The 18216-nt window shown below is 38.3% G+C and overlaps 1 protein-coding gene across 6 annotated transcripts in view; it reads left to right on the forward strand.

Annotated features, from left to right (window-relative positions):
• Positions 1 to 16648, forward strand: part of fli1 (Fli-1 proto-oncogene, ETS transcription factor) — an 81920-nt gene extending 65272 nt beyond the window's left edge. For 4 of the 6 annotated variants that reach the window (XM_072593021.1, XM_072593020.1, XM_072593026.1 and 1 more), the window contains 3 exons: positions 1692 to 1772; positions 2469 to 2516; positions 14651 to 16648. In XM_072593021.1, the coding sequence (XP_072449122.1) occupies positions 1692 to 1772; positions 2469 to 2516; positions 14651 to 15180 (659 nt within the window). In that variant the 3' untranslated portion in view covers positions 15181 to 16648. The remainder of the gene's footprint in view (positions 1 to 1691; positions 1773 to 2468; positions 2517 to 14650) is intronic. The other 2 variants (XM_072593023.1, XM_072593025.1) reach the window with 1 other exon arrangement.
• The last annotated feature ends 1568 nt before the right edge of the window (positions 16649 to 18216 follow it).

Genomic DNA, 18216 nt, shown 5'->3' on the forward strand with positions numbered 1-18216 from the left:
AATCACCTGTGAGTGACTATCTGACCAGCAGCTTTTAGGATTGATCTTCCCTTCCCCGGGTTCTGAATCCTTGGGTGGATCTGACACTAGGTCAGTGAAATGCCACAAAGGTACTAAAATTTAGCGGGCTTCAGAAGTAGTTAGGGGTTCCTGCCAGTTCCCCAACCAATTGGCAATGAAACCAATTTAATATCAGTGACATTAAATCTCAACCAATAACTTTCAACTCATTTAATTGCTGTAGGAGTTTGTCCAATTTATAGCCATTTTCATTTTCAGTAAGTGCTGTAATTACTTTAAAAATAAGAGTCAATCAACCTTTAATCCTCCCAAACTGAGCACTAGCATATTATAGTCCTTCTCTATCAGCTCTCTTTTATGTTCCTTTTTCTCTTAACTGTGAATTTCATTGCGACCAATTTTAATTGAGATAGCTGATGATATATTGACATTCATAATGTTTTGATGCTGCGTTTGCTACTCTTTTCTCCCAAGAACAGTTTACACTGGGTGCAATTTCACCCATGCCAGTAGCTCTCAAGTATTTTGCCCAAATTACCATTCTTTAAGAGTTGAGCTCCAATTTAATATTTAATTATGTGAAACATTAGAATCAAGTGTGGTCCAGTCCACACTTATACACTTATGTTATGGTGTCGTAGAGTCATAGAGATGTACAGCACTGAAACAGACCCTTCACTCCAATTCCTCTGGGCCGACCAGATATCCTACATGAGTCTAGTGCCATTTTCCAGCATTTGGCACATATCCCTCTAAACTATTCCTAATCATTTACCCATCCAGATGCCTTTTAAATGTTGTAATTGTACCACCTTCCACCTACTCCTCTGGCAGCTCATTCCATATACGCGCCACCCTCTACATGAAAAGGTTACCCCTTAGTTCCCTTTAAACTTGTTACCCTCTCATCTTAAATCCATATCTTCTGCTCTTAGACTCCTCAGCCCAAGGGGTAAAGACCTTGGCTACTCACCACATCCACTCCCCTCATGATTTCATAAACCTCTATAAGGTCACCCCTCAGCTTCTGATGCTCATGGCAAAATAGCCCTACCCTATTCAGCTCAAACCCTTCAGTCCTGGCAGCATCCTTGTACATCTTTTCTGAACCCTTGCAAGTTTTGCAACATCTTTCCTAAGAAGCTTGAAGGCCAATTAGAGCATTTCCTCTATGGTCAAATCATCCATCACAGACAGATCAATGGCAGGTCCTTTTCCATCAATATGGCTCTGAGATCCAGAGTCAGTTCATTAATTTCTGAACCATAAAGTGTGTTATCTGGTTTCAAACCTTAGTGGTTGAGAAACACATGCTTGTCAAAGTTCAGAGCATGGTTATTTTTTACTATGAGCACTGAAAACACTATTTGAATGAATGTTTTCCAAAGGTTGAATGATAAAAGGTTCCTCAGTCCTTTCTCTCTTCCATAATGCCAATTCTATGACAGTCTGTTCTGAGGAAGAGTCACTTGAACCAAAATGTTAATTCTGATTCTCTTCACAGAAGATGCCCGACCTGCTGAGCTCTTCCAGAAATTTCTATTTTTGTCTCCTATTTATTAAACTGCTTTTCAGAAAAATCGTGTTTTCTGACCACTTTCAACCTTACTGACAAATGTTACTCATCCTCTGTTCAAATAAGTGCTTCTATACGTAATGTTTTGAATTAGTTTATGAATCTATTTTTTCAGCTTCTCCTGGAGCAACGCAAAGTGTGAATAAAAGCTCAGAACAACCTCGACCCCAACCAGGTAATAGTGAAGAGTAAAAGAAAGAGTGTGATGGCCTTGCAGAATGTTCTGTCAGTGTAGCAATGGAAAGAAATAAGGAGAAGATGTAAGCTGATGTAGGACACTAATTGAGTGTTCTTTCTTTATTTTCACTCTCCTTCCACATCCCTAAAAGATCTTCACCTTTCCTGGGCACTTTTCCTAAGCCTAAACTTCAACTCCAACATTTCAATCTTCATTGCACTAGCCCTGGGTGGGCTGATGTATAAAGCAAGAACTTATTGCTTATATCTAAAACTGTGGAGTTGGCTGTGTGCATATGAAATCAGATTTGTTCCACACAGGGCTATTGACTGAACTTATACTGGAATAGGAAACTAAATGTGTGCCTGGTGATCTGGTGTTCAAAACTTCCTGCAATCTGCTCCAAAACTGGATGAGTAAACTGACTGGGTAGTATCAGTGACTCTGGTGTAATTGTCATTTACCAGTCTGGTACATTTTCTGAGGCGATTGCACAACAAAGGGCAGAGGCCAGCGTGAGCTAGAGGGCGGGTCTGAAACAGAGGAAATTTGATACTTTTCTGACGCTTTCTATTTAGATGAATGCTTGTTGTAGAATTCCAGCATTTGATTTGAATGTTCTTTTAATTTAAATCCATTTTTATTTAGTTTTCCATTCTGGTGAATACTGAGGAGAGTGCTTCTGTATTTCAGATCCATATCAAATTCTAGGACCCACCAGCAGCCGGTTAGCCAATCCAGGTAAGATGATGAATCGATAAAAGGGCGATTATCTGCGAAAGATGTATAGAACTATGCTGGAGTGTACCAGTGCACGTTATTTGTACTGAATTAACAAAAGAAAACTGATTTGCAACGTCACCAGAAACAATGAGCAATGGACATATGTTTATTGACTTAGAGGCACAGGCTGATTAGCTGCTATTTACTTTCTGCTATTTGGATCCACTATTTATGTCAAAACAATCATCAAAAAATTCCATAACTTGGCAAAGGAACAAAGGGACAATGATCCTCAGTACTTCTCAGTTTTTATTTTAACAATCATATGTAGAAGACATTTAGAGAAAGTGATTTTACAGATGCTTAATAGCAGAGCAACATATCTTGAAAGCTGAAAAGACATTTCGGGCTCCACTGAATGTGTTGAGTTATTATCTATTTTGCTTATAATAGCACAAGTAATGAATTATATTGTGGTGCAGCTTTTCAATGTGGCACTATATATACATATTACTGTGCAGCATGTTACACCACATAGCAGTATGAAAGTGTAATATATTGTAGTGTGGTGCAGTACAATCATTGAATTATTTAACACAAGAAATAACCTTTCTGCCTACTCTGGATATTTGAAGGAGGTACTCAGTTCTGTCTCATTTCCCAACTCATCCCTTCCCCTTTAATGCAATGCTTGAGGGAGTCTTCTGGATGAGATCCAGAAAGAAGAGGTCCTGTCTGCTTTCCAAAGTGCCATAAAAGATTTCACTTGTTGTTTTGAAAAATATGGGAATATCATTCCCAAATGTCCAGTCCAGTATTTGCCTCTCAAATAAAATAATCTTGTCATGATCACATTGTGGTTTATGGAATCTTGCTGCACCCAAGTTGACTGCTATGTTTCTTACACCCATGTCTACTTGGACATAATGCAATTTGGAATGTTTTGAGTTGTGAAGGGCACTATATAAATATATACCTTTCTTAGTCACCCTCCAAATATTTCCACTTCAAATATGTATATAATTGCTTTTGAAAGTTACTCCCACTCTTTCAGGTAACATATTTCAGATCAAAACAACTTGCTATAAAATTCTATTCTCCATCTGAATTATTTGCCAATTATTTTAAATCTGTGCCTCATTCTGACTGAAGCCTTACCTCATTATTGGTATGTTATTTGATGTAGTGTAGTTTATGAATATAGTCTGTATTTTAATGTAGTTCATTAATCACAGTGTAGTTGATCAATACGTTCCATCTCCATAACAGGAAACTCTGAGATTTCCTCTCTAAACCTTTCAAAAGTTCTACCCTCCCCCTTTAAAATGCTTCTTAAAATCTACCAGTTTGACTAAACTCAAGTCTTGAGACTCACAAACAGTAAGGCTTTGAGAAAGTTCAGGCTCATCCTGGTAAGTAGCAAGTAACATTCCATCATAAAAATACCAAGCAGAGATCATTTTCCTACAAGAGAGAATCTAACTAACTTCCCTCAATGTTCAAAGACCTATGGTTATTGAACCCCCAGTCCAAGAACCAGAATTGGATCAGAAGGGCTTTTGCCTGAAACGTCGATTTTGCTGCTCCTTGGATGCTGCTTGAACTGCTGTGCTCTTCCAGCACCACTAATCCATATAAATACTCAGTTCCACAAGAGCAGATCAGATGCTGGGAATTCTGGGAAAAGTAATTCACCTCCGAGCTCTTTAAAACTTGTCCATATCCACAAGGCACACTTCAGGAGTGTGACATAATCCTCTCCACTTGCTTGGATGAGTGAAGCTCCAAAAACACACAAGAGGCTCTTCACATTTCAGAACAAGGCATCCTGCTAGATTAGTATCATAACCAGCACCTGAGAAATTCACTCCCTCCACCACAGTGCACTGTCCTCCATCTACAGTCTGCACTGCAGAAAGTTGCCAATGGTCTTTTGACAGCACCTTTCAAACTGACAACCTCTGTCATCTAGAAAGACAGATGCTTGTGGAAGACCATTAGTTGTGATTTCTCCTTCAAGCAGCAGATCATTGACTTGCAACGATTGCCATTCCTCCACTATCACTCATTCAAAATTCTGGAATTCTTTCCTTATTGGTGCTGTGGTGTATCTACATCAGCAGCAGCTTAGGAAGTCAGCTCAATGGCACATTCCAATGGAATGGATAATTACTATCAGCCTGGCCAATAATATCCATATCCAATGAACTGAAAAAGAAAAAAGAATCATGTCAGATGTGCTGGTAACACGGATTTGCTGAAAGAAGATTATGGTTTCTAAATGTACGGCATTGATTTTTAAGTGTTGCAGTGGTAATATCAGAAATCCAGAGCACCAATATACTGGGACATAGTTTTGGACTCTGCCATGGCAGACGAAATTTGAGTTCAAATTTTTTTAAAAATCTGAACTTAAAAACATGAATCTAATGACAACCATGTGACCCATTTGATTCACTAATATCCTTTCGGAGAGGAATCTCCCATCCTTGCCTAGTCCTGCCTACATATGTCTCCAAACCGACGGCAATGCAGCTGACTCTTAGCTGTCTTCTGTAATGGCCTAGTAAGCATCCTAGTTCAAAGGAACTAAGGGAGGCATAATAAATGCTGTTCCAACCAATGAATCCTATACTCCACCAATGGATAAAAAATAACACATTTATAGAGCACTTTAATACTGCATTTGTTATCACTCTGACTGTATTTTATTGTATCTCAGTTTATTATCACTTGGTATAATAAGTGCGATACAGAATCCATTCATTGCAAAGTAGTATCATTTGTTTCATTGTGGTATATTTAAGATTTTATTTATCCATTTATGGAACCCTTTCTGGCAAGGTCAGAATTGTTGACCATCCGCAATTGCTTTTGGATTGAGTGACTATTTCTGAGGGCAACTGTGAGTCACCGACATTGATGTGGGTCTAGAGTCAAATGTAGGCCAGACCACGTAAGGATAGTAAATTTCCTGCCCAGAAGGGAATTAAGGCATTAATGAGCCAGATAAATTATTGTAAAAGTTATAATAATTGTCACCAACACCATTGCTGAAGTTATCTTTATGAGTCAGAATTATTATTGCATTTAAATATCACCAGTTTTTGTGGTTGGATTTGAGTCTATGTTCGTGGATTATTATTGTGGGACTCTGGATGATTAGTCTCATGGCTTTGCCACTATGCTGTTGTCTCCGCCACCCCTCTTAGCTCCATTACAGTGTGGTACTGTGGTTCATTCTTCAGTTTCTTACAGTACTATGCAATATGTTACTCTAGACCAGATTATTACACTGTTCGATTACATCCCTGGATTTATTACAGAATGGGACTTCCTTCATTCTGTGTTTGCCTTCATAGAGTAGTACAATATTTTACTGAGGTTCAGTTTGTTATTGTGAGTCAATTTATTACCATGTCATTCAAAATGTTTTTGTGGTTCAGTAAAATGTGATGAACTATATTATTGTGTGCTCGTTTATTAAATTGTGGTAAAGTGCTTTTTTTCGCTGATTGTCAATAGCTGAAGCAGTAGTTTACGAAAACAGTGAGCTACACTATTTTTGTGCTGCAATTTATTACAGTGTGATACGATGCCCTATTGTAGTTCAGTTTGTTGCAATGCAGTGTGATATTTTATTGTGGTTCAGTTTAATTCAGTATGGTAGAACAATCTGTTCAGTTGCTTACAATGTGTTACAGTAACTTAGGTTAGTATATTTCAGTGCCTTTGTGTGATTCATTTTATTAAAGTTTGATACAATATTATATTCAGTTTATCAAAGTGTGGTACTGTATCTTATTGAAAAATAACAGTCTATTATTTTTACAACATCATACATTATTTATTTTTGGTCCAACTTTCATCAATATAGTACACAACTTTATTGTATTGTTTTTTATAGTTTGGAGTTCAGTATTCCGTTGTGATTTAGTTTGTTGTAGTTTGCATTATTTTGTGGTTCCGTTTATGAGATAATGTTTTATTATTCCATTAATTTTTGTGTGATTTAGTATTTTGTGGTGCAGTTTCTTAAATTGTCTTTGAGATAATGACATGGTAAAGGAATATCAATACACAATGGTGAAATTTTCAATAGTAGTTGAGTTTATTACCTTCTGGTGTAGTATTTTGCAATTCTGTTGATTATAGTGTGGTACAGTACTTCATTGTGATGTAGTTCATTACAGTATGGTACAGCAGGTTATTGTGGTTCAAATCTAACAGTATACCAGTGTCCTATAATAGTTCAGCGCTTTGCAATACTCAGTATTATTCAGTTATTTCAGGTATACAGTATGCTATTGTAGTGCAGTATATTACAGTGTCACATGGTATTTTATTGTGTTTAATTTTATTACAAGTTGGTACAACTATTGCGATTCAGTTGTTACAATGTGGCACAGCAGCTTTCATTTGGGTCATCTTATTATAGTATGTTACAGTATTTTAGTCTGCATCAGTTTATTGCACTGTGCTGTAGTAGATCACTGTCATTTTGCTTTTAAAACACAGTAAATTCTTTATTTCGGATTTGAGGTGTTACATTTTTTTTACAGAATTTTAATTTGGTTTATGTTTATTATATTGAAGTTGAATAATTACTGCCATTTAATTTATTACTGGGTAGAATAATATTTAGTTTATTTCATTGTGGTTCAACTTATTATGCTTTGGTGAAATATTTTATTGTGAGTAGGTTATTGCAGCTTGTTAGATTATTTTGTCATCATTTAGTTCATTACAGTGTAATACTGCATTTGTTTGGTTTATAACAAAATAGTTGCCTATTTTATCATGGTTCAGTTCATTAAAATGTGGTACAGTACTTTATTGTGCTGTTTATTGCAGTGAAGTGCTGTCGTTTATTATTACAATGTGTTGCTGTATTTTTTATGGTGCAGTTTTTGCAGTGTGCTGGTGTCCTGTTGTGCTTCATTGTATTGCAGTTATTGTTCAGTTCATTACAGTGTGGTACAGTATTTATGGTAGTTAAATTTATTAATATTTATTAAAACAATATTTATTTGTTCAATAAGTTGATTATATTGTGCTACAGTGATTTAATATGATTTATTTTAATGCATTGCAGTTAACTATTTTAGAATGGTTCAGTTCAAGTGAGACACTATATTACTTACTTTGTATGGTCTGGTACAATATTTCATACTGACTACATTGCAGATTATTGTGTATTAATGTGGTTCTTTTCATTAGTGTGGTTTGAGTACTTCAGTATCATCTAGCCCATTACAGTTTGAAAATATTTTATTTTGTTATTTCTTTTAGTAGGATTGAATTTATTGAACTTATTACTATCTAATATGGAATTTTGTGGATTAGTTTATTACAGTGTAGCTGAATATTTTGTTGTAACTCAGTTTACTACTATATTGTACAGTATTTTAGTGCAGTTCTATGTATTACAATGCATATGTTATTGTTGTTCAATACTTAAATGCAGGTCAATTTATGACATTGTTTTTCCTTAAATTTATAATAATGTGGGATAATATTTATTCACAGCTTAGTTCATTTAGTATGATCCAAAGGTTTAGCATGTGTTTGTCTGAACCACATTGTGATCCAGTAATTTATTATACAGCACTTTGCATACTGTACAGCACTGTGATATTTGTGGTTCAGTATCTTATAAAGTGTTATTGTATTTTAGAGTTGGTCAATTTATCAGTACGGATTGCAGTATTTTAAATATGTGCAGAGTCACACCTACAGTGTTAGACAGGATAAAAATTGTAACTGTATGTAACCTCACTCACTGGTCTAGAAATATGCAGGAAACTGAATAAAAGCCATACTATTTAAATAAAAATTAATTGGATAATTTCATTCCGACGTTGTTTTGGAAACATGTTCAGGGGATCACTCTTGCCCTGATTAATGTCATGCAGCACTCAAGCTCCATCTTCACCAGACACAGGTATTGCTCTTTCTTGAAGGAAATTAACAGTTTTTTTGCCAGAACTGACTGGCTTTTTTCTTATAGGTGCATCATTCTCCAAAAAAAGTCTACGCCTTATATCTATCCAATGTCTCAACTTAAATGGTGGAGGATTGTGACCCAATTGTTTGTTATAACCTTTAGCAACTCAGCGTAAATGTAACTTAGTGTTTCATTAGCTAATGAATCTCTTTCAAATCAACTCTTCTTTCAAGTGGACAGTTCAAACCATATAGGATTGTGACTCTGTTATCCATTATAAACTGAAGCAAGTTAAATCAAGTGTAACATACTAGGTTGCCATCTTATGATTATCTTTTAAAGCACCTTTCAAGGTGACAGTTCCAGCCCTGGGGCCATCTTGATAGCAAGATTTTTCAAACTGTCAATCTGATCCATCCTTTAATCTCCTTGACATTTTTTCACTAAACCTGAATATCACGCATCATATGTGGACTCAAAACTAGACAGAGTGGCTGGTATTTTGTTAGCTGACAGGCTTGAGAGCAAGTGGAAGGTCACCATCAGGTTGGCAGTCTAGGTATTAATTGACAGCTGTCCATCTTTCCTTTGATCAAGGACTTGAGTGATAGGTATTCCACCCACTGAGAGCTACTTGACAATCAAAGGCTTGCTGTTCTTTATTGGATGGAGCCAGGGGAAGCATCGGCTGTTAAGGATAGAGGTAACAGGTCAGAGGGTAGGGTGGAGCGAATAGGTAGGAAGGGAGTTTGACAGGTAGGACAGGTCATGAGGACAGTGCTGAGCTGGAAGGTTGGAACTGGGGTAAGGTGTAGGGAGGGGAAATATGGAAACTGGTGAAGTCCACATTGATGCCCTGGGGTTGAAGTGTTCCGAGGTGGAAGATGAGGTGTTCTTCCTCCAGGCGTCGGGTGGTGAGGGAGTGGCGGTGGAGGAGGCCCAGGACCTGCATGTCCTTGGCAGAGTGGGAGGGCGAGTTGAAATGTTGGGCCACGGGGCAGTGGGGTTGACTGGTGTGGGTGTCCCGGAGATGTTCCCTGAAGTGCTCTGCAAGGAGGCGTCCAGTCTCCCCAGTGTAGAAGAAATCGCATTGAAGCAACGGATACAATAAATCACATTGGTGGATGTGCAGGTAAAACTTTGATGGATGTGGAATGCTCCTTTGGGTGAGGGAGGAGGTGTGGGCGCAGGTTTTGCAATTCCTGTGGTGGCAGGGGAGGGTGCCGGGAGGGGAGGGTGATTTGTTGGGGAGCGTGGACCTGACCAAGAACATCACATCTCCCCAATGCTCAGGATCACAGAAAGACCCAAAGTCAGAGATGAGTGAAGATGGTTGGGATTGATGTCAGAAGCAAGGGGAAGGGTAAGAGCTAGATTACAGTTGATAGCCTCTAATATCAAAAATCTTCACTCTTATTCCAAACTGCACCAAAAGCTATAGTCAAGGATATGTGACAGAAATTCCCTTTTATTGTAGTCATGAAGGCATCATACAATATCTTTCTCAATTTAAGTAGTCAGATCTTGCCTCCTGCATGATTCCATTAAATATCTTCTCTATTACTGACATCCAATTAATGGGGTAAAGACAATGACTGCAGATGCTGGAAACCAGATTCTGGATTAGTGGTGCTGGAAGAGCACAGCAGTTCAGGCAGCATCCAAGGAGCAGCGAAATCGACGTTTCGGGCAAAAGCCCTTCATCCTGATGAAGAGCTTTTGCCCGAAATGTTGATTTCGCTGCTCCTTGGATGCTGCCTGAACTGATGTGCTCTTCCAGCACCAATAATCCAGAATCAAATGAATGGGCCTATAGTTAAGTAAATACATTTTATCTCTTTCTGTTAAAAAGTGTGGACAACATTAACCATCTTCCAATCTAAAAGCCACATTCCATTGTGCTATTAAAGATTACACAGCACCTGCCTTACTTCCATGAGGACCCTCAGGTGGATATCCTTTGGCCAGTTATCCCATCTATAGTGAATTTCCTAATTTTATGACAATGTGGTACATTATTTTAGAGTTGTTCACTTTATTACTGCAGACACATTAATGTGATTCATTTGATCATTGTATAATACAGTTTATTATGTGGGTCACTTTAGAATAGTGTGCAAAAAATCCAATCATTTTAAAAATTCAGTCTGTTAGTTCGAGTACTGCAGTTTATCATAATATTTTCCAGGTTTTGCTTTACTGTGGCGCGGTACTACAGTTTGGCTCAGTTTGTCATAGAATAGTATGGTATGTTATTTGTTACACTTTACTTCAATGTTGAAAGTATTTCAATATGAAGTTGTTTATTATTGTTTGGTGCCATGTTTTATTATAGTGCTCAGTTTATCAGAAAGGTGAAAGTTTAGTGTTCAGTTTTTCCAGTTTGCTACAATATATTAATCTGTTTCAGTTTTTCCAGTGTGGTATAGTATTTTTGTGGGCTACAGCATTTTAGCAAGGTGCTTTTTATCATAATGTGAGATAATCTCTAATGTGGTGTCCTTTATTACTGTCCTTTAGTACATTAATTTGGAAGGTTTCAGTTCAACACAATGTGGTCTATCATTTTAACATGATGCAGTTTATAGCTGAATAGTTCAGTATGTCAGTCTGTTTTATACACTTAAAGTGTGAGAACAGAGGAACTTCTTGTCAAAAGGAAGAAGGCAGCTTACGTAAGGTGGAGGAAGCAAGGATCTAGCACAGCTTTAGAGGATAACAGGCTAGCGAGAAAGGAGCTCAGAATTGGACTGAGCAGAGCCAGGAGGGGGGCATGAAAAAGGCTTGGCAATAAGGCTTAGGGAGAATCCAGAGGTATTTTACTCATATGTGAGGAATAAGAGAATGATGAGGGAGAAGGTAGGGCCGATCAGGGATTGCGTAGGGAACTTGTGCTTGGAGTCTGAGTAGATAGGGGAAGCCCTAAATAAGTTGTTTGCTTCAGTTTTCACCAAGGAAAGGGAACTTGTTGTAAATGAAAACTTAGAGGAGCTGGGATACAGTCTTGACCAGATCAAGATCGATGAAGTTGATGTGCAAGGAATTTTGGAAATATTAAAATTGATAAGTCCCCAGGGCCAGACCAGATTTATCCTAGGCTGCTCCGGGAAGTGACAACGGAGTTTGCTAAGCCGCTGGCAAGGAGATTTGCCTCGTCACTCTCCACAGGAGTCATACCGGCGGATTGGAAGGAGGCAAATGTTGTTCCTCTTTTCAAGAAGGGTAATAAGGAAATCCCTGACAATTACAGACCAGTCAATCTTACGTCTGTGGTCAGCAAAGTTTTGGAAAGAATTCTGAGGGATAGAATTTATGACTATTTGACAAAGCATAGTGTGATTAAAGACAGTCAGCATGGCTTTGTGAGGGGCAGGTCATGCCTCACAAATCTTATTGAGTTCTTTGAGGAGGTGTCACGACAGGTCGAAGATGGTCGAGCAGTGGATGTGGTGTATATGGACTTCAGCAAGGCATTTAATAGGGTTCCCCATGGTAGACTCATTCATAAAATTAGAACGTATGGGATACAGGGAGATTTGACAATCTGGATTCAGTATTGGCTGGCAGAGAGAAGGCAAAGAGTGGAAGTAGATGGAAAGTATTCTGCCTGGAGGTCAGTGTTGAATGGGGTCCCGCAGGGCTCTGTTCTTGGGCCTTACAAAATAATGAGTGGAATAGATAGAATCAATAGCCAGAGACATTTCCCCAGGACAGGATTGACTGGTACGAGAAGTCATAGTTTTAAGATATTAGGAGGAAGGTATAAAGGAGATGCCAGAGGTAGGTTCTTTAAGCAGAGAGTTGTGAATGCATGGAATGTGTTGCCAGCTGTAGTGGTGGAAGCAGAGTCATTGGGGACATTTAAGCGACTGCTGGACAGGCACATGGAGAGCAGTGAGTTGAGGGGTGTGTAGGTTAAGTTACTATATTTGACATTAGGATTAAATCTCGGCACAACATCGTGGGCCAAAGGGCCTGTTCTGTGCTATACTTTTCTATGTTCTATGTTCTATATTATGTTTCAGCACTGTTCAGTTTTTCACAATATGCTGCATAGTTGGGATGCTTCGGTTTGTTGATGTGTAGAACCAACTTTTCTTTCCATCTGTCATTAGATGCCACAAATAGGCAAAATGACCGTGATGTTGCTGATAGGGTGCACAGCACGTTAATGCATTCAAGTTTACTTTATTCAATAGGTAATCCCAAAATTGCACAAGTGACACAAAAACCTCTTCCTACGACCTCACTCACTGGTCAGATCAGTACCTTCATTTATCCCAAGGAATTCTCCTTATAATTCAAATCGCCTTGCTATTTTTAATTGCTACATAGTTACATGGTTGTTGGTCTTTTGATTTTTTTAGAGCTTCCTTTCAGAATCTCCTAAAAAAGATAGATTTTCAGAAGATGTCATTGTTTGTACATGTACTTTGCTTGCTCTGAGGTGGAATTGTGGATGTTGCTCGTATGTCCAGCTTTTCAGTTTCAACAGAATTCACGGTAGCCAAGTCAGCAGCTGACCCAGATTGACGTCAGAACCAATAGACACCTTAGATTCTTCAGACACAGGTCTTGACTGACACATCCACTGATGGATTTGACTCTGCTGTCAGCAACCAAATGACCTCCTGTGTTGTCACAATTCTGTGAATTACAAAACCATTGAAGACCCCATGTCATACCAATAATTACTTCTTCCAGTCAATTCATCAAATCATTGGCAGTTGAATGTAGATATTTAATATATCTGCACTCAGGATATTACTATAAAGAAGTTCTGTTCTGACATAGCAGAAAACTGTGAATATAGATTAGGAAGACAATATGATAAGACATAGAAGCAGAAGGAGGCCATTCTGGCCATTGGGTCTTCTCCACAATTCAATGAGATTAAAGCTGACCCGATAACCCACGACTCCACTTTCCTGCCTTTTCTCCATAACCCTCAATTCCCTTACTGATTGGAAAACTGTCTATCTCAGCCTTGAATGTGCTTGAATGATCTAGCCTCAACAGCATTCTGTTGTGAAGAATTCCACAGATTCACCACTCTCTGAGAGAAGAAATTTCTCTTCATCTGTGTTTTGAATGTGTGACCCCTTACTCTGAGATAATGGCCTCTATTGTAGATTCTCCCACAAGGGAAACAACCCTTCTGCATATAACGTGTCAAGCCCCCTGAGAATCTGAACGCGTTTCAATAAGATCATTTCTCATTCTTTTATCGTAAAATGAGTACAGGCCTGGATCTACTCAACCTCTCTCCAGCTCTGTCCTCTGTGTATAGGTTTTGGGAAAACATGTTGAGGTTGTACAGGGCATTGTTGAGGCCTCTTCTGGAGTATGGTGTCCAGTTCTGGTCGCCCTGTTATAGGAAAGATATTATTAAGCTGGACAGTGTTCAGAAAAGGTTTACCAGGATGTTCCAAGTATGTAAGGTTTGAGTTATAAAGAAGGACTGGATAGGCTGAGTCTTTTTTTACTGGAGATTTGGAGGTTGAGAGGTGGCCTTATAGGAGTTTATAAAATCATGAGGGATTTCAATAGGGTTAATGGTAAGTGCCTTTTTCCTAGGATGGGGAACTTCAAGAATAGGAGGCACATTTTTAAGGTGAGAGGAGAGAGATTTTAAAAAGGCATGAGGGGAAAACCTTTTACACAGAGGGTGGTTTAAATGTAGAATGAGCTTCCTGAGGAAGTGGTGGATGTGGATACAATTACAACAAGGCATTTGCGTAAGTACGTGAATAAGAAAGGTTTGGTGGGAAATATGGGCCAGGAGCAGGCAGGTGGGACTAGTTTAGTTTGGAATTATGGTCGGCATGGGCTGGTTTGCCTGAAGAGTCTGTTTCCATGCTGTATGACTCTATGACCCTATAAGACAATCCCTCCATGCCTGATATCAGTGAAATGGACCATCATTAAACTGTGATCAGGATCCCAAACTGGTCTCTGCAGGTTTACCCTGGCATACCTTGGGTGTTAGCAGTTGGAAGGTAGCAGCTCTAAGTAGCAATTTTGTAAGGCTCAATTCAACTATTGGTAGTGTAGTAACTTATAGAATTATTAGGAAAGTTTTGATTTCTCCATGCACCACAGAATTTGATGTCCATATTTTGAATGTTGCAAAGTGTGAATTTGCTGTTTGCATATTATCACTGAGTGGCAAAAGCCTTACTCCAAAACTCTCATTTTCTTTCAGGAAGTGGACAAATACAACTTTGGCAGTTCCTCCTCGAGTTGTTGTCTGACAGTTCCAATGCCAACTGCATCACTTGGGAGGGAACCAATGGCGAGTTTAAAATGACAGATCCAGATGAAGTGGCGCGGCGCTGGGGAGAGAGGAAAAGCAAACCGAATATGAACTATGACAAGCTGAGCAGAGCTCTGCGCTATTATTACGACAAAAACATCATGACCAAGGTTCATGGCAAACGTTATGCATACAAATTTGACTTCCATGGCATTGCACAGGCTCTCCAACCACATCCAACAGAGTCTTCTATGTATAAGTATCCTTCAGACCTATCCTACATGTCTGCTTATCATGCACATCCACAGAAGATGAACTTTGTATCCCCTCATCCCACCTCGATGCCAGTGACGTCTTCTAGCTTCTTTGGAGCAACCTCACCATACTGGAGTTCTCCTACGGCAGGCATTTACCCCAATCCAAATGTGCCCCGTCATCCTAACACACATGTTCCCTCTCACTTGGGCAGCTATTACTAGCATTAACCTTTATTTCTCCTTGCTTGCGAAATAAGTGAATCCATACCCAATATTGGAACTCTTGGGATCATGGAACTTCATTTGGCCTTGGAACATTAATATGTGGCAGACCTGTTACTAAACTGGATTTATGTCCATTCCTGAATCATTAGCTAGCTATGGACATTTTGCCACCTCTAAAGTCTCCAAACAGTAATCTGTTGTCTCAAAGTGAACATTGACCAAGTGAACACATTGTAATAGTTTTGTACATCAGCAGATTTGTAACCATTTTGACCAACTATCAATGATCTTCCATGAAGCAAGAGCAAATATTAGACATTTGCAACAATTAAGAGCTTGTAACTAATTATTGACATTTGCCAGTTACAGATGTTGTTCCTTTGATCATCATTTAGCAACACTGGATTACTAAGCAGTCCTACAATGTATCCACAGAGTAAAATAACTGTGGATCCGCCAACAAATTTCCAATTGGAAGACCAGTTGTGGGCATTTGACTAGTTTCAGGACTACTGGAACTGAACTTTCTCCCAGCTTCTATTTTACTGATGATGCTTTTTTCCAGAAAGGACATCAGTTGAACAGGGATGTCTCCTCAATGAAATGAACTGAAAGAAAGGGCACATCTGTTGGAACATCTATCCTGACAAACAGTGTTAACAAGTGAAGAACATTGCTACAAAGAGCTGTGTTTTGTCCTTAGGAATACTAAAGAAAATTTGATTACACAGGATACGCGAACGCTGTGCGTTTGTAAGAATTCAATGTTGGATCAACCACGCATCCTCGTATAAAGCAAGTTACTGTATAAATTATGCAGAAAATGACAAATCCTTTAAGTTACAGTATTACACGAGTTGACCTCGGTCACAGATGCAGTTTTACTATCAAATCCATTTTGACAAAATATAGTCATTTTGTAGCCTGTAGACCTTCTATCTGTACATTTGGCTCTGCCTTTTTACTGAGTAAAGGGACACATAGGGTAGTAATTGTTGAGAAAACTTTATTCCTATAAAGTGTTACTAATGACAAAAGCACTGATACAGCTATTTTCTATAAGATGCAAATAGCTGGAAGCAATTTATTCCCTAGTTCTTAGAGCTTTTGGACTTTTAAAATATAGCATTATTAAATAATCACCGATGCGATTTTCCCATTAAAATGGGACATCGTCTACTATATATGCAAATAGTTCTTGATGATGATTATGTAACTTTACAATTAATCCCTTGCAGCATATTAAGTATTAAACCAAAACACTTATACAAGGGCTACTTCTGACTTAAAATTAACTGCCATGAACTATTTCCTCAGACAGATGTTTCTGTTATTACATGCATGAATTTTTACATGAAAAAGAACTGTGTACTATTGAAGAAATGGCATGTGTAACAGTTTCTTACACTATGTAAAATGTTTAATAAACAGTGGCAATAGGGAGTGCCTTAACAAATCCCTCTCACTGACAGCAACTTGTTACTGATGTAACCCAAATTCCAATTCTAAAGTGTGAAGAGTTTAGAGCACCTCATTTTCCTGTTCCTGTTGTTCTTATTCTCTCTCAACATATTTTTCTCATTTTCCAAAACTGCATCCAAAACCTAAACCTACGTTAATTTGAATAGACAAAGGCACCAACATTAGTCAAAAGATTAAAAGCCTAATTTACAAGTTGAATACTTTGTTTTGCAAAAGGGTAAGTTGAACAAACTATGCTAGAAAAGGCAATTAATGCATATAAACCTGTTTCTGTGATATTGTAAGAAACAGATTAATACCTGTTCAAAGAACACAAATTGCAATTTATTTGAAAGCAATAGCTGCTGTTATAAAACCATTTTGATGTTGATATCTCAACAACTTGCATTTAATACACTGAAATATCACAATGCATTGAACAGGAGCCTAATCATATTTTTTTAAAAATTGACACTGAGCCAAAGAAAGAATTATTAGGACAGCTTGCATAGGGTAGTATTACAGAGAGACATAAAGTGGGAAAGAAAGTTAGAGAGGCAGAGAGGTTCAGAAAGGGAAGTTCAGTGTTTATGGCCGATGCAGCTAGAAGTATAGTGACCATTGGCGTGGCCAGCATAGATCAGATTTGGAGGAAGTCAGTGATCTTGGAAGGTTCTAGGGCTAGAGAAGATTTCTGAGTTGGGGGAATAAAGTATGTAGACAGATTCAACATACATTCTTAGTTCTACTTGTTGTACCTTGTTTTCTGTTTGTACTTTTTCTTTTTCACAGCTTTACCAAACTTGAGTGCTTTCCAGATATGGAGACATAGCTATCTAGACATTCAGAGCTATAATGTATACATTGATAAAACAATAAGCTCCATTGTTAAACAAGGGTTTCTTCTATCTTAGTTCACCCTTCCTTGTTTTCAATGTCTTGGTTCATTCCTCCAATCTCCAACCCGGGGAATGTGAGAAATTCTCGGACAGGCAGTCATGATGAAGCTTTAGAGAACCTCCACTGGTACACTGTCTCTTAATTCTGGGCACTGCAGGACTTGAAAGCATTTCAAAGAATGTATAAAACATGGTGAGATTAGTTCCAGGGATGAGAGACTGCAGTTTCATGAATGGATTGGAGAATCCAGGGTTGGTTCTGCTCAAAATACAGAAGACTGAGACAAGATTTGATAAATGTGTTGAATGTCATGAAAAAGTATTATGAAATAATATGGATGGATATGAACCACTCACATTGGTAAAGGGGTTGAGAGCCAGAGAAAAGTAATCTAAGGTGGTTGGAAAATGGCGGTGACATGGGAAAGCTATTTTACACAAGATTGGTTAGGATTTGGAATGCACTGTAGAGGAGTTGAATTCAACAGAGGCTTTTGAATAGAATTAGATAAGCATGAAAAGAGAAATCATTTGCAGTGTTACTGGGAAAGGACAGGGGAATGGGGTGAACTGAATCACTCTTACAGAGAGATAGGAAGGACTGCAAAGGCGCATGTGGTGCTGCAATTACGATTTTAGAAATCACTGCCATATTGGATACAGAAGTATGATG

This window comes from Chiloscyllium punctatum, chromosome 23 (assembly GCF_047496795.1).
Source record: "Chiloscyllium punctatum isolate Juve2018m chromosome 23, sChiPun1.3, whole genome shotgun sequence".
Lineage (NCBI taxonomy): Eukaryota > Metazoa > Chordata > Chondrichthyes > Orectolobiformes > Hemiscylliidae > Chiloscyllium > Chiloscyllium punctatum.